The sequence below is a fragment of the Podarcis vaucheri genome (assembly GCF_965113315.1).
Source record: "Podarcis vaucheri genome assembly, chromosome: 2".
NCBI lineage: Eukaryota > Metazoa > Chordata > Lepidosauria > Squamata > Lacertidae > Podarcis > Podarcis vaucheri.
In genome coordinates, this window is record NC_138760.1 from 95,885,814 (window position 1) to 95,902,188 (window position 16,375).

A 16,375-nucleotide genomic window follows, 5' to 3' on the forward strand; every position below is an offset into this window, starting at 1 on the left:
CTTTGTCTTACCTTCTAAGAAAGCAGGCAAGAGCTATACTGTAGGTGGAATAGTGTACCAAGTAACAGATTTTTGTACACTCTTTCTTACAGGTGGTATGCAGTCTACAGGAAAAGTAAATATATTGGTATATATAATGCACACATTTGAATAGATAAGGTAATTTGGGGGGGGGGGGGTGACATCAAGCAGCGGAAAGGACTTCTGCTCTCACATTCGGACTTCCCCATTGTCTCTTCCTCTTTCTAGCCCCCTGCATGACTTCAAAATCTGTTATAGATGGTTATTGGTTGGGGTCCTCCATACCTTTTTGGGGAACACAGAGTTACATGGGGGGGGGAGAGAAAGGGGAAGTCCCTTTGTGTGAACAGATGCCCATTTGTGTGATGTTGAATATCAACCTTTAATTTATGAGCTAGGTTTAGTCACACTATAAAGTTTGGGGATATGGCAACACACAAATTACAGTCCTGTAAATTGACAATGAACAAATCAGTTCACAGAAGGCTTCAGGTACCTCTGAACATAAGAGAAGGTGCCTACACTTCAAAGAAATACACTGGATGCATTCCAGAAAAGCCTGGAACTGTTTGCACCAGCTAACATCCAGAATCTAATTCCCTATGTTCAGCTATGCTATCAGTCTTCACTGTCTTCCATACTTCTCTCGTTTGGCTGGTTTTATGAAACTCCCACCATTACCCACCATAAAAAGATGAATTAGGCAACAACATGCCAATGATGTTAGGAACTGATACAAATGAACAAACGAAAGAAACGGCACAGCAGAGCAGTGGTTGCATCGTGGGGCCTACTTCATTCTCTGAAGTAGAACATGGGATGTTTTCATTTCACATGTACATCATTCACAATCCACTGATGGGATTCCACAGACAGAGTAGGTTCTTAACTGCCATGTTTCACGTCACAAACATCCTAAATGAAGTCTTACAAAAAAAAATCTCCCTTGAGAGAGAGGGAGGCAACAAAGCTTTTGTTTTGCCTGTCTGTGCTGCACTTTCGGTTAAAATTATATTCCATGTTAACTCAGAGGAGACGAGTATATGTGAGGGAGGTAGAAGTCCTAAATGTATCAAATCTACTCTTGAAGCACATTTAGGCACTGATTTTATTTTGAAGTCCAAGTTATGGTGGTCAAGAAGGCAACTCCTCCAGCTGAGAACTTGCCGGCTTGAAAAAAAGAGTGGTGATTCACACACTGGTGGCCTCCTGATTTAGTTACAGTACAGTGGATGCTCGGGTTGTGAACATGATCTGTGCGGGAGGCACATTCGCAACCTGGAGCATTCACAACCCGGAGCACCGCGTCTGCGCACATGCGGGTTGTGATTCGGTGCTTCTGCGAATGCACAAAGCGCAATTTAGTGGTTTTGCGCATGCGCGAGTGCCGAAACCCAGAAGTAACCCGTTCCAGTACTTCCAGGTTCAGTGCGGTGTGCAACCCAAAAACGCACATCCTGAAGCGTCTGTAACCCGAGGTATGACTGTACTTAAAGCTGTAATCATTGTAATATGTGGGGTTATACTTGAAGACAACATGGAAGCTTCATTTAGTGATGAGTCCATTGCCAGAATTGGGGTTGCCTGTGTTACATCTATTCTGAAAGTATCACATGGAATGCTTTTAATAGAAGATGGAGAAGAGGGGAGCCACTGCTTACCTGACCTCAGGTTGCCTGCATCTCTGCTGTATATTGTGTCTGAGTGACTAAGAGGTGAAGCGGAGATGAGGTCAGTATGGTGGAGATGCTCTGAAGGTAGCACTGGCCTGGTTCTGCAGGTATGTTGGCACTGTACTGACCTTGCCAATGCTTCTTAAGAACCAAAAAATATATTGCTGGATTGAGCCAAAGGCCCATTTATTCCAGCATCCAGTGGCCATTCAGTTGCTCTTTACACTCTCCATCTCCACTCAATACGCAGCAATGACTTTTCCTTAAGTGAAGGCTCATGCTTTGGAGCCTTCTGAAGCATAAGAAAATCAAAACATACAGATAGACACATGTTTTCCAGGTATGTGGGTAGAAAAATTAAAGGAAATTAACAGGGTGTGTGTGTGTGTGTGTGTGTGTGTGTGTGTGTGTAAGGAATGTTTTACTGTCTCAAAAGAAAGACCCCAAGGTGAGAACCCAAAAATAGGCAGCTGGCCTTCCACTTAAACAAATGATGTTTGCCTTACACAACCATGCAAATTTCATTGATTGTGAGGGTTGACATGCTACTTCCAAGCTCTATCACAAAACACTTAAACTCAAATAGGAGAAATTGTGATGGAATTGTGATTTCTTAGGGAGATTCACTTGATGTTTGAAGGTTTATGTCAATGAATTTAATGTTATTATCTGGCACAATTATGTAAGAACTCTACGTAGTATGATTTTCTGACCCAAGGGGTGGGTGGGTGCTTTAATATAATGCCTTGATGTGGTCACATACCTGGAGGAAAATTGTTTTGCTTCTCAAACATTCTGAAGAAAGTAGTATTTGAGAAGTAGTTTCTCTGAAAAGAAGTATTCTACTTTTTTTTTTAAGGGAACCCTCTCATTAAGGAAGAAGTGAGATCTTATTTCTCATTGCTGATTTCATAAATATATTAATTTTTTTAAAGAAGCTAAAGACAACAGGCACAGACATCGAAATTAAGATAAATATGGTGAGTTATTTGCTTTTGTCCAAATTTGCCACTTTCTATCAAGAACAACATACACTTCACTTATTCAAATGATAACACTATGAGTTATTTTGTCAAATAACCGTGAAATTCAACCAGTGAAACACATGAGAGAAAATGAACAATTTAAGAGAAGAAGTAACAGTGCCTCCAACAATTCTGCTCATTATAAACTGCTGGATTTACTTATTTCTAAACACAATCACATATGGAAAATACTTATAATGCAAACATGTAATAGCAAAGCAAAGCTGCTCAATGAGGAGAACATGCACATATCAGATGATAACAGTATTAGTGATTAGCGAGACTTTTAACGTTGTTAAAAGACAGGAAAAAGCTTTGGATTCCACCCACTTCAGCCTCCTGCCATAGAAGGCTCTTTGATACAGTGAAGGTTTCTGCAAGAGGGAGGTGATTTTCACTAATTCCCCCTTTGCCCCTTCTGAAAATCTGCTCTAGAGGACTGGCAAGAGAGTCTTTGGAACAGAGTGGGAAGTGCTTTGAGGGCAGGAGTGCAAGGGAAGGGGAAATATGTGAAAATCTCCTCCATCCCACTTCCATTTGGGAAAACTTCTGTGGAAGCAAACAGCCGTATATGAATGGATTCATATTTGAATGCATCTCAACCAGCTGCCCACTGCATTTGTTAGTGAAGGGCTCAGTTCATGCCATTCACCAAGACTCACTGAGCATCACATGCAGGTAATGGTCCCCCACCATTCCACTTTGGTCAGTCCCATGGTGCACTGAATGGTCCCAATAACCTTCACTTACACTGTTTTTGGCCTTCAGTAAATCACTGCCAGAAGATCAATTAGGAAACATATTATTAGAAACCCCTTATTACCTTTATAACTACTGGTGTTTGAGGTTGTAGGGAGGAAAAAATGCTTGAAGATGGAGCAATATATAATGAGGTGATCTTGCATATAATTTGTTGCAACCTCATATACCCCTTTATCAGTGCTTTACCTGAGGCACGTATGTCATTAAAACATGTTGCCTCTCTTACGTTTATGAAATGCACCAATTGTGAGGTCTGCTTGCACTATAAATATGTTTTTTGTGTGTTAAACGTTAAACTCTTAGCAACAAAATAACACAGTCAATTGCTAGCTTTTTATTATTGTTTTTGGTCACCAAACAATCTAGTGTTTTGAGGTACATGAATCTCCTGTGGGGATAGATATAGCCCATGGATATAAAACCTCATCTTTTCATTAAATAAAGGAACACATTGTAAAATCCCACCAAACACCTCACAGCAACAACCTTTGTTAAACCAAAGATAGCTCTTAAAGAACATTTCATGCCTAAATTAAGTATGCAAGTCATCAGGCTCTGTTTCAGAGTAATATACATTGAAATGATTTGGGATTATGCCAGAATAGTATTTTAGTGTGCTCCATCTCACAGGTTGCAACTAGCTGGAGCTATTTCAGACCTCAATCAGCACGTTTTAGTTTTCGATATATGAGCCCTTTCAAGGCTTCCTCCACATGGATGGCAAATGCGTGAAGGAAGGGGAGCCTGTGACATCACAAGCAATGCTTGTGAATTTGGGGACCTTGGTTGTGTGGACTACCTGTGCACAGATTCAACTGGCACTTGGATTTATATATCTGGTGGTCCTGAAGGCAAGGTGTTTCTCCTGCCTCCTCTAAAGTTTCGCTGTAACCACAGAGCAGGTCCAAAAAAGAGCAGCACTGAAATTACACACACCTTTCAAGTTCTAAAGATAATTGCATTTGGCGCTGCAAATAAAGCAAAGTGGGATAAATGAGATCTCATCCCCTTTTGCAACTTTTGTGTATTCTGTAATTAAGATATGAAAGGGGGGGGGAGAGAGAAGAAGAAACAATAACATAGATGGGCCTGCTTGTGACAGACTGGTGATTACTGTGCATCTGCAAGAAAAAAATTGCATAGGTGTACGAAACAAGATACTTCCAACATGTTTTATTGAGAGTTTAATTAATTTTAAGTGTCACTCTGAAACGATAGCTTATTGACTCACATACAGATTGGCTGTTGGCAATTTCATAGGGAATTACACCCTAGGATCCAAAGGGCGAGAAGATGAATGAAGAATGATAACCGTGTTTTACTTGTGGGATCATAAGAAACAATGCAGGCTTCCGGCATCATGAGATATCAGATCTCTCTGCACTAGTGCTGGTAAGTGGCAGCGACAACAACTTCTCCATTCATGCTTTTAATTTGATTTAGAATTTGTTTTAGCTGGGCAAGGGACAATAAGTAGTTCCTGATAAAATTCTGAGACTATTATGAGTTTTTAAAACCAACATGTAAATTTAGAGGCTCCCTCGGTTGCCAAGGCCACATTTCACTAAGGCCACATTTTGGCTTGCTAGATAGAACAATCCCCCAATATCCTTTTTTACTTGGTTGCACTATCCCAAGGTCAATTTCTGGGGATGGGGGGCAGAAAGGGTGGGAACTTCTGTTGTGCAAACAGCGCTTCTGCAGACAGGACTCATTAGTTGAATCCCACCCAGTTGGTTGTATCTATTGCTAGTCCTACTCAGAGAAGACGCACTGAAATTAATGGGCTTGAATTAATCAAATCCCTTAATTTCAATGGCTGGCATTAGCACTGGGTATAACCCAATGTCTCTGAAAGTCAAGGTGTAAACATAAGAATTTTATGTGTGATTGCCAATCACATTTAAGCCAAGCCCATAAGGCTGCCTTATGATTTTGATTGTTTTTTGAATTAGCAGGAGAATGCCTTTAATCTCCTTAACGGGTAAGGAAGTTGGGACACTCCATAGGACACAAAAGCCTTTCTGCAAGGCACTGAAAGAAGTTGCCTGAAGTTGACTCTGTTATATGACACTTCAATTGCTGTTGACAAATGTGAAGTTTGAGTTTATAGACTCTTCTTAGGAAGACAACCATATCTACTAAAATGTTTTCTAATATAATTTGCATCAAATTTGCATGTGTGTATAACATTCAAGTTAACATGAGCCCTCAGGTTATTATTAGGGCTGTCAGTCAAAATGGTTAATCAATCATCTGCTTTTTAATCGATCTATTTAAATAAATTTGCATATTTTCAAACAGTTTGTTTCTGAGGATATTAAAGGAAGAATGTCATTTCTCTTGATGCAAAAAACCCCAGATTGTGCCGCTCATTCCTAGAGTGTGCTACTCATTGAAAGAGCAAAATGTCACTGCTTCATTCAGAAATTTTGAATATACCATATTCCATATAACAACACAGAACCAGAACGGTTTCTAAATGAACAAATACAAATCCTGTCAGTATTGAAGTAACACTGATTTTAACTAAGCACTGTCTATAGCTTGTGATTCTTTCCCATACTTGTTGTACTATGGAACACCAAATAACATCTACTTTAGAGGACAAATCAATCAAAATAAATCTTTTTAAATTTCTCTTTCCTCACAATTGGCACAGAGATTGTGTTGCCTGTGAGTGCTTTAGTCTTAAGTTCTGAGAACCGCATGAGATAATAATAATAATAATAATAATAATAATAATAATAATAATAGTATCTTTTTTAAAAAAATGTGATTTATGTCTGTATTCCTACTTTTCAGTACTGGATATAAGCATGGAGAAAATGCCTCCACAGAGATTAACAGATGTGTGAATTAGCCAAGTAAGTCAGACACAGAAAGGAGAGGGACCACCAGGCAGATGTCCTGCCTCTCCATTTAAGACCTTCAGTCATATAGGGCAGGTGTGAATGAGGGCACAGCATTGGGGTCAATTATGAAAGAAAACTGCTATACTTGGAAGCCTATTCCTAAAAGAGAAGGTGAGGCAAGGAGGAATAAATGCTTGTGGTTTTCAAGAGTAGCGCAGAGGGTCGCTCTCAGTGGGAAGAGCCAAAGAGCAATGGAGAAAGAATAAATGTCATAAAAAGAGCTTCCCACAGAGATGAGATACCTTTAGATATCTGTGTATAATCTTCAAAATAGGAGACCAGAACTTATGAAGGCACTTCTCAACATGACCCCTAGCATAGCACCGGCAGAGAAAGCAACAAGTTCGAGATTACTTACTGTTTGGGTCTACATTTTCACAGAGTTCTGTTTTTGCTTCCCCATTTGGTCTGTCGCTAGTTTTGTGTGACAGTCGCGACGACATGGTTGCTGCTGTCACTACTGCCTTAAAGCTGCGCTTCCGCTTCTGGACGTTTAGTTCAGGGTGGAAGATGATGATGTACACTTTCGGCATATAAAGCATCCCCAGGGCCACTGAAGCACTTAAATTCATGGATATTGTAAGTGTGGTGGTTTGTATGTAGACCTAGGAGAAAGAACACACGAGGACACTGTTGAATAACGATTGAGAAATGGACAACAGCACCTTAAAAAGGAGGTGCCTCTGAAATAACTTGAAACAGGGTGGACTACAAGATAGTTTGTTTTCCTTGCTCTGAATTTTGCAGTAGCGGTTCACCATAGAAAAAGTGCTGCTGCTCCATCATTCTGTTCCCACAGTAACTGTAGGAAGCCAATAAGCAGGACATCAGTGCTTACTCTTACCATTTGGGTTTTCCAGTAGCTCTTTTCCTACCTTTGATATTGGAAGCAATATATAGCCAGCAGAACTAGTAACCATTAGTGGCCTTTTCTCCCATGAATTTATCTAAATTGCTGTTAAAGCTATCCAAGATGGCATACATCACTCAGTCTTATGCTAGTGAATTTCATGGCTTAACTATGCACTGAGTGAAGAAATACTTCCATTGTCTGCCCTCAATCTTCTTGTCATTCAGCTTCGGTGGATGATCCCTACCCACACTTTCACACCGTATGAAGACCAAATAAACAAGTCTCTGTCAAGTTTGCAAATACTTTTGCAGTAAAACCAAATATTTCTAGGTTAGAAATCTCATATGATCTTATGTGTAAACACAATGTAAATCTCATTATATCAAACAGAACTTAACTCTCAGGTAAGTCTACAAAATTGGTGTTTTTCATCATAAAATATGTTCATGTACATAATTCCCTTCACTGAACTATTTCTGACAGAGCTTATTGTCTCCTGGAATAAAGATTAAGACATGGAGTTGTGTAAGTCATCTCAGTTCAACAAAGGGACTGCATGCTGAGTCCTGGGTGATGGAATATAACAGGCAAATTTCCGAGAACCAACTCAATATTTATGAGCTTCCTTGGCAAGCTTTTTGGAAAAATACATCTTGTTTGGGAGACTTCTCTCCCAGTTTGCAACATTGGCTCAGTCTTTTCGGTTTTGCTTCCAGTTTTGTTCTTGTCAAATCACACCTCTATTTTTCCAGGAGTTTTCAACCGCCTTAAAAAAATTAATCTATTAGTGTTCTGGACACTAACCATAGCTTAGCTGTGCAAAGTTCTTAAAACTGATTTTAACACTCAAGGGCAGGGGTTGGCAAACTACAGCCTGCGGGCCGGATACTGCCTGAGGGGGTTGTTAAACTGGCCCCCGGTCCTTGCCGCCCACTTGGTCAGTCCCTGCATGGAGCTAGCTCGGTGCACCGGGATGCAGCCACAGCTTCCTATTGGCTGCAGGAAGCTCCTGCAGCCAATAGGAAGCTGCAGGTGTCGCCTCCTCCCCCACCATGGCTCCGAAAGCCAGTGGGGAAAGAGCGGCGGGCGTGTGTGCATGCGTACGCGTGTGCGCTCTCTCTCGTGCTCCTGTGCGTGGCGATCCAGCCCACTGGTGGAAATGTTTGCTGATCCCTGCTGAAGCGGGAAGTATGTTAGCTAGTCCACAGAGCTCAATTCAAGGAAACCCCTAGGCTTTGAAGTTCTGTAATCCCAGGTATTACTTGACCAAACTGCGGGAGGCAGTGGAAGACAGGAGTGCCTGGCGTGCTCTGGTCCATGGGATCACGAAGAGTCAGACACAACTAAACGACTAAACAACAACAACAATCCCAGGTATTGTCTGACTAAGCTCCAACAAACAAAACCTTAGGCAGAGTTTCTTTGTAAAGTCTACCCTACAGCCAACACCACTGGTACCTTAAGATCCTCACCACAACTCATCCCGGTTCCACTTACATGGGTTGTGCGAATGTATGTTTCAAGCACACTTTTCCATTTTTCTTACCAGGGATGTAGCTAGCTGCTCTTCCTCCCAACACAAAGATACCAACATTATCTTCTTATGCATTTTTACTAGGACGGACATCCCACTAGGATGGGGGATTCTTCCTCCAAGGATTTCAGGCAACTACCCAAGTAGCATGTTAGGCTAAGTACAGGAGCGCTGGTATGATGAAGCAGCAGAGGGGCAGAGCTGGCCTTTAAACATCAGTTTTCATGTCACTTATTTGAATGATGAAAGAGGTAGAGCAGGGTAGTGGTGAGGTCAGTACTGTGTAGGGCATCAGAGAGCCAATCCACGGCTTCTGCTGGTGCATCTGTGAATTCTCAAACTTGCCGCCATCCTGAACAAGCCCTGTACTATCCCAGGGAGTGGCAGTGATATTCCTGCGTCCCTACTTCTACTGTCCCTGCCTGAGAGATAATGGCTGTCCAACGGCTTTATAGCTTAGTAGGGATTTGAAACTTGGTCCTCCTAAAGGTAAAGGGACCCCTGACTGTTAGGTCCAGTCGTGGATGACTCTGGGGTTGCGGCGCTCATCTCGCTTTACTGGCCAAGGGAGCCGGTGTTTGTCTGCAGACAGCTTCTGGGTCGTGTGGCCAGCATGACAACGCCGCTTCTGGTGAACCAGAGCAGTGCACAGAAATGCCGTTTACCTTCCTGCCGGAGCGGTACCTGTTTATCTATTTGCACTTTGATGTGCTTTTGAACTGCTAGGTTGGCAGGAGCAGGGACTGAGCAACAGGAGCTCACCCCGTCATGGGGATTCAAACCGCCGACCTTCTGATTGGCAAGCCCTAGGCTCTGTGGTTTAGACCACAGCGCCACCCACGTCCCTTGGTCCTCCTAGTTAAGGCCTAGGTTTTTGTTAAATGTTGACTAAAAAAGAGGGAAATTACCATTCTTCTCAGGTACTCTCTTGTGTAAGTCAAGAATAAAATCCCCTTATTTTCATGCTATTCAGACTCAAAGTTTCCTCTCATTTCTAAAAAAGAGTGATCGCTCTAGGTCTAGTAAACCAGTCAGGCACTAAACCATGATTTTAGCTTCTTGGACAATTGCTCCCATCAAATAGGATAAATCTACTTATATGCTGAGAGTTAAGTGCCTGAATGGGTGACCCACCTGTACATGTGTACAGTGGAAAGGATGAAGAATTGCTAATTCATGTTACAGAGCCTTTAAGAAGCCTCGCAAGCCTCAATCAATTTATATAGTAGCTTAATCAACTAATGCTTTAATTGCAGATTAAATGTTGCCCCATAATTATTCAGAGGGTGTGCTGAGATTAAAGGGCAGCCTGCCATTCAGCTTGCAACAGTATGGGAGCTTACTCTTCCCTGTGCCAAATTTCATGAAAAGGGTAACTTACAGAGGACCTTCCCTGAAATTGGTAGCCAAAGCTAGCAGACGATTTGTATTTTAGTTTGAGTCCATGGCAGCTCTCAGTGGGTATCAGATCTGAAACTCCACACTGACAAAGGACCTAAAAGGCTCCTTTATAGAAATGTCTTCCTTGCCTCTTCACCACTACTGTGCATCATTAAAACAATTCTGCTGGATGTCCTGTTTCCCAGTGACCAATGAGCTGCCCATGGAAAGCTCACAACTGAGAAGAGAGAGCAATAGCCCTCTTCTAGTGTTGCTCTGCAGAGTGTAGACATCATGACTTGTAGCAATTGCTAGACTTATCCTCCATGCCTAATCTTCAACTGAAGAAGTTCCATCCCTACATTTTGTGGCAGCAAAATCCATTTGTCAACAAGGCACTATGGAAAGAAGTCTTCCTTTTGTCTTTCAAAACCTGCTTCTGTTGTGCACGAAATGTACACCTGGCTAGGGAAGGATGGCTAGGGATGGATGAGCCAGCCCATTTCTTCCTCTGTCTCTTGCAAAGGAGCATAAAACTGTAGAGCTGGTCATCTAGTCCAGCCCCCTGCAGTGCAGGAATCTCAACTGAAGCATCCCTGGACAGATGGCCATCCAACTTCTGTTTAAAAACCTCCACTGAAGGTGAGTTTATCATCTTCCAAGGAGGTTTTCACATGTGTTTCCTCATAAATCCATTTCATCCTACTTTCCACATTAATTCGCATTCCTTTTTTAAAAATCCAGATAAAATTTCTCACTAAATACATATTTAAATATGCATTTTAAAACTTATATTCTCTCAAAATGCACATTTGGGGGGAAAATACACTTCTTTTTTAAAAAAATGTTTGATACAGTTTTGGGCTGAGAGATGTTTCACAATACATATTCAGAAACGTGCAACATCCCGTGGACAGCTTTGTTCTGATCAACACATTTGTTCAGGAGCAGCAACAATTCAGAATTTTAATCTGCCCCCCCCCCAAAGTTACATCAACCTGAAATCAAGAACACATCAAACTTTGCTAAAGTACATTAGCAACAAGAACACCCTCAGGATATCATTTGAATGCAAAGGTACCTAGGTTTGAACATTTACTTTACATAAAATATTTCAGTTTGAATTTCCATGTGTGCCACAATCTCATGTTCTCCATGCAAATGACACAAAATTACCTTAAAATGCTGCAAATAGCCTTTAAAGTGCAGCGATATTAACTAGAAAACTTCGAACAGCACATATGGCACCAAATAGACAATTTTAATGGCTAAGGGGCTGTTGCATCCTCTAATGACTTATGGATCAGGTCCTTGTGGGGTTGTACTATGAAATGCCACAGTTTGGACATCATATTTTATTTAGCGACTACCACTCTTTCACCATAAAAGCCTATAAAGAGAAAGACAATTGGGCTGTAAATACGTTACTGCAGGGTCACACTTGACAATTGCCTCCCTCTAAGAACAAATTACTTTTTGTACTAACACTTTTAAAAGAAGCGTCATTCAGTAGATGATTTCATAGTTTTTTTCTGTATCAATTGAGATGTTCTGTGTCTCTCTGCTAGCGAGAAGTGGGTAGCTGAAATGACTTGTGTTTTTATTATGGGGCTTTACTACTGAGTCGAATCAAAAGGAATGGTTATTTTCATCATCATTATTTCTTTTAATGAAACAAATCTTCACAAGGCCATTTAAAAATAAACTCAAATTTAAATCATAAAAATATTCACAAGGCAATAGAATGTCTGGATCGTCATAAAGCAACTGTTAGTAAATGGCCCCGTGATGGAAGAAGAGGTAACAGCTGTTTTTGTCCTACAATACATACTCTTTACACAACTAGTGGTTTGTCATGTACTGTTGAAGATTTCACCATCTACCTACATCTCTTACTTAATCAGGCACTGAGGAGAGGCATTGCATTCCACAGGACCGACTTCTGAACAGACTACACTGTTAGTTATCTGAGAAAGGTCTAATATCACATAGCAAAACAACCACTTAAGAAGGATATTGACAAGCTGGAACAAGGAAGGCAACCAAGACGATCAAGTGTCTGGAAACCAAGCCTTATGAGGAACGCTTGAAGGAGCTGGGTATGTTTAGCTAGGAAAATAGGAAACTGAGAGGAGATACGATAGCGACCTTCCAATATCTCAAGAGATGTCACATGGAAGATGGAGCAATCTTGTTTTCTCCAAATTCGGAGGGTAGGACCTGAACCAATGGCTTCAAGTGACAAGAAAGGAGATTTTGACTAAACATCAGGAAGAACTTTCTGATGGTAAGAGCTGGTCAACAGTGGAATTGACTCCCTCGGAAGTGGGTGGACTCTCCTTCCTTGGAGGTTTTCAAGCAAAGATTGGCTGGTCACCTGCCATGGATACTTTAGCTGAGATACCTTCATGGCAGAGGGTTGGAGAAGATGACCCTTAGGATCCCTTCCAACGTTCTATGCTTCTATGAACTTGCTTGAAATCTCCACAATAATGCCCTTTCGTATCTTCACTCTGTTCATAGTTCTAGCTCTGGGTACATAACCCTTAGCTTAAAAATGTGTTTTCTTTACACGCTCTACCTACAAACACCAATCTGCATAAGAATAGCCAGTTAGATCAGGCCAGTGGCCCATTTAGCCCAGCATCCTGTTTTCAGAGTGGCCAACCATCAAAGGAGGCAGAGTATAGCCATCAAGGTTGGTAGGAGTGAATTCCTTAGTTTAACTATGTGCTGTGTGAAGAAATGCTTTTTTTCTTCTGCCCTGAATCTTCCAACATGCAGTTTCATTGGGTGTCCACGTGTTCCAGTGTTATGACAGAAAAACTTTTATCTATCCTCCTTCTCTACATCATGTATACAGTGGTACCTCAGGTTAAGAACTTAATTCGTTCCAGAGGCCCGTTCTTAACCTGAAACTGTTCTTAACCTGAAGCACCACTTTAGCTAATGGGGCCTCCTGCTGCTGTTGCAGCGCCGGAGCACAATTTCTGTTCTCATCCTGAAACAAAGTTCTTAACCTGAAGCACTATTTCTGGGTTAGTGGAGTCTGTAACCTGAAGCGTATGTAACCTGAAGCGTATATAACTCGAGGTACCACTGTAATTTTATTCACTTCTACCGTGTGCTCGCATTTCTTTTCACTCTAACTTAATTCCAGGACAAGACATTTCCCCCCATTTCTTTTCCAATATTGCAGTGCATCACCATATGTACAATAGCCTGTGAGTATATAGGTCCAGTCTGAATACACACATCTCAGGCCCATTCACTTCATCCGCTCAATATATTAGTTAGAAAGAGAGAAGCAGACAGAAAAGAGGGCAAGAATTCTGCTTGCTTTTGTTCTTTCTGTCATTGTTTCTGCATTTCTGAATAGGAAGAAATAATGCTTAAATTAATTGGTACTACAAGTTTATTATCGGGGAATAACAAGGGATAGTGAATGTGGTATGAAGATTTTTAAAAAACAAACCAACACAAACCAACCAACCAGTCATCACTTTCAGTGACATCTTGGTGCTTGTTTCTGTTTTACAAGTTGTACATCCACTTAGCACAAGGCACATCCCAAGGGAAAGACCTATCACTGTCTACATGAAATAGCATAAGGCTGGTTTTTTTTTAAAAAACAACAACAACATGCAGTTTCCGTTGCACTTGGTTTTGCAGTACCAGATGGAGGCTACAGGCTCACCTCCATGCCTAGACAACCCTGTCATGTTCATTCCATATGTTTTAGAACTGTTTAGAACTTGTTTTCATCTCGATACCTGAGGCAGCAGAAAAAAGAGATTGGAAAGAAAATATTCACTTGTGTGACATGTACTGGGGGGAGGCAGGGAGGGAATCTTTCACCCAGATTTTTCTAATTCCAATCTGTCATAATTCTGAATTTATGTTTTGTCCTCCAGCTGTCCATTTCATAAAACTTTGCCCTTTATTTTCTCACATGAATGGCAGAACATATAATGGGAGGTTAAAACATTTGGGTGAAATCCAACTGTCATACTCTGAGGAAGCCATTTAATTAAATATTTTCTTGAATATTTAATACTTAAATAAATACTTGAATTTACTTAAGCACACTGATTTCCATAGATTTACTCTGACTAACAGTGGATACCGCCCTATTTCTTTAAAGTAAACTGATTTAATTTCAACAGCACTTGTTTGGGAGATTAGTTCCTGGAACAATTAATGTTCCTCCACAGCTTTGGTTTAAACTGTTATGGCATGACCATACTACTAGATTTGGAAGATGAATTTCCAGTCGGCAATGATGAACCACAAATCCTTGCTTTTCTACAATCCAAATCTTTCTTAAGTTGGGATTCTGTAGCTGGAACGAAGTAGCAAAAAACCAAGCTTTTTATGGCTCTGCAAGTAAACGCTTCTCACTAGTGATGAATCCTGTTCATGTTCCATTCACATAAATAGACTGGCAAGTCTCTTCCATCCAATGTCCATGTGGTAGTTTTGGTGGAGGAAAAATCCTTGTAAAATCTTCGTGCTTTTAGCAGTTTTAAACTGTTAAAAATGTGGGACTGCTTCTAGTTGTTTGGAGTAGGTAAAAAGCATTTTATACAACATTGTCTGTAAATTGAGGTATATTATAAAATAGCACCCCTTCCTGGGTAATTGTGGGTGGGTGGGGAGAGATGCCAGTCTCCATATATTTATGAGGGCATCTGGCAATTAGCTAGTGACCCCACCATGGCCTGTTTGGGGGGCTGCCTATTTGGGTCAAAACAGGGCCTCTGTGGTACTCCTACACACTGGCAGAGATCTGTAGAGAGGGGCCCACGCTTCATTCTAGCTCCTGCAGCTTGAGAAATAGCATTTGCAAGGGTAGGATTTTCTGAATGCCAAGTTAATCCACATATTATCTTGGTTACTGAGCTGATTCTGTTCTCTTCAAAATGAGATGTTTTACAAACTGGGTACATAAAGCATGTATGTGGCTTGTCTCTTTACACAAACATGGGACAAAAAATGGTTACTCTTTTTAGAGATTTAGAAATATATGTTCTTTTTGTGTTGGGTTTCAAGAATATGATTCCATTTAACCCTGTTATTTTTACCCAAAGTTGCTTCAGACTGTATATCTCTGATGATATACAGTGTTAATGTATTTTTTTTTGTTTTCTAGGAAAATAAGACACTCGCACACACAAGAGCAAATGAGTTGCCAGAAATGGAAATATTAAACACCTATTTAACATGTTGACAACAGCTACATTTTCATGGGTAATTTAACAGTGAAAATTCAAAAGGTGCAAGTGTAGGAGGTTGAGGGGAAAAACAACAATTCTACAGGGTCCTGGAGCAGCCCACAATGACTTTATATTGTCAAGCCTATCATCACTTTTCTGTTTCATCCAAATCCACAATAACGATTCAAAATCCTTTCACTACACAGGAAGCCCCCCACTGAGCTCACGTTCCAAGGCAGCGCACATGTCAGTGAAATCACGTATAACTGAAACCCATTGAAAAAGCCCTTTTAATTATATTTCAGTGATGTTTCTGGGTTACTTCTGGGTTTGGAGTGATGCCCATATACACAGTCGCGCACATACTGCATGTATGTAAACGGGGAGACAGCTATCTGCAACTATAAATAGGCAATTCATTACCAAAAACAAAATATTCTTGTACTGCAAACCATAATGCATTTCCATCTGCATCTGAGGATGATAATAGGTAGCAATTATGGCATTTGCATATTTTTTCTTCAAACACAGAATTTAGCATTTCCATTTGTGGGAGTTTTTACACTGCAAGTGTTTAACACACACCTCTTGGCCTACAAGAGGTGTAGGTTTTTTTAAGGGCAATTGAACTGCAAAGTAATGCTATGCTGATTGCTATGTCTTCGGTGTAGCTCACTAAGTTTTACCGGTGACTAATGATGGCACCCAGGGGACATTTGATAAACAAATGATAGTAGTTATGATGATTGCAGCTATTACTGTACAAAATAACAAGGCATGCAAATAGCCTCTCTGAAGTTTCCATAGGAATGTCAGAGTATCATTTGCACCATCTGACTGTCAAATCAGTGCTTTGTAATTAAACAAAAGGTGATATTCTCTGTAGGGACAAGAAAATGATGAGAAGCTATTTCCACTACATTTGCTGTTTAACACATGGTAATACTGCATGTCCAGTGTCAGACATACTGATTTGCTCTTAAGTGAAAGAGGGAT

The 16,375-nt window shown here is 40.8% G+C and overlaps 1 protein-coding gene and 1 long non-coding RNA gene across 4 annotated transcripts in view; one reads left to right on the top strand and one right to left on the bottom strand.

Annotated features, from left to right (window-relative positions):
* The window catches only part of LOC309525497, a 602,601-nt gene that overhangs the window by 403,321 nt on the left and 182,905 nt on the right, over nucleotides 1-16,375 (top strand). The window lies entirely within an intron of this gene.
* GRM7 (glutamate metabotropic receptor 7) overlaps nucleotides 1-16,375 on the bottom strand; it is a 435,430-nt gene that overhangs the window by 27,394 nt on the left and 391,661 nt on the right. For 2 of the 3 annotated variants that reach the window (XM_082209416.1, XM_082209414.1), the window contains 2 exons: nucleotides 6,755-7,001; nucleotides 12-104 (listed from right to left, as the gene is read on the bottom strand). In XM_082209416.1, coding sequence (XP_082065542.1) covers nucleotides 34-104; nucleotides 6,755-7,001 — 318 coding nt within the window. In that variant the 3' untranslated portion in view covers nucleotides 12-33. The remainder of the gene's footprint in view (nucleotides 1-11; nucleotides 105-6,754; nucleotides 7,002-16,375) is intronic. The other variant, XM_082209415.1, reaches the window with a different exon arrangement.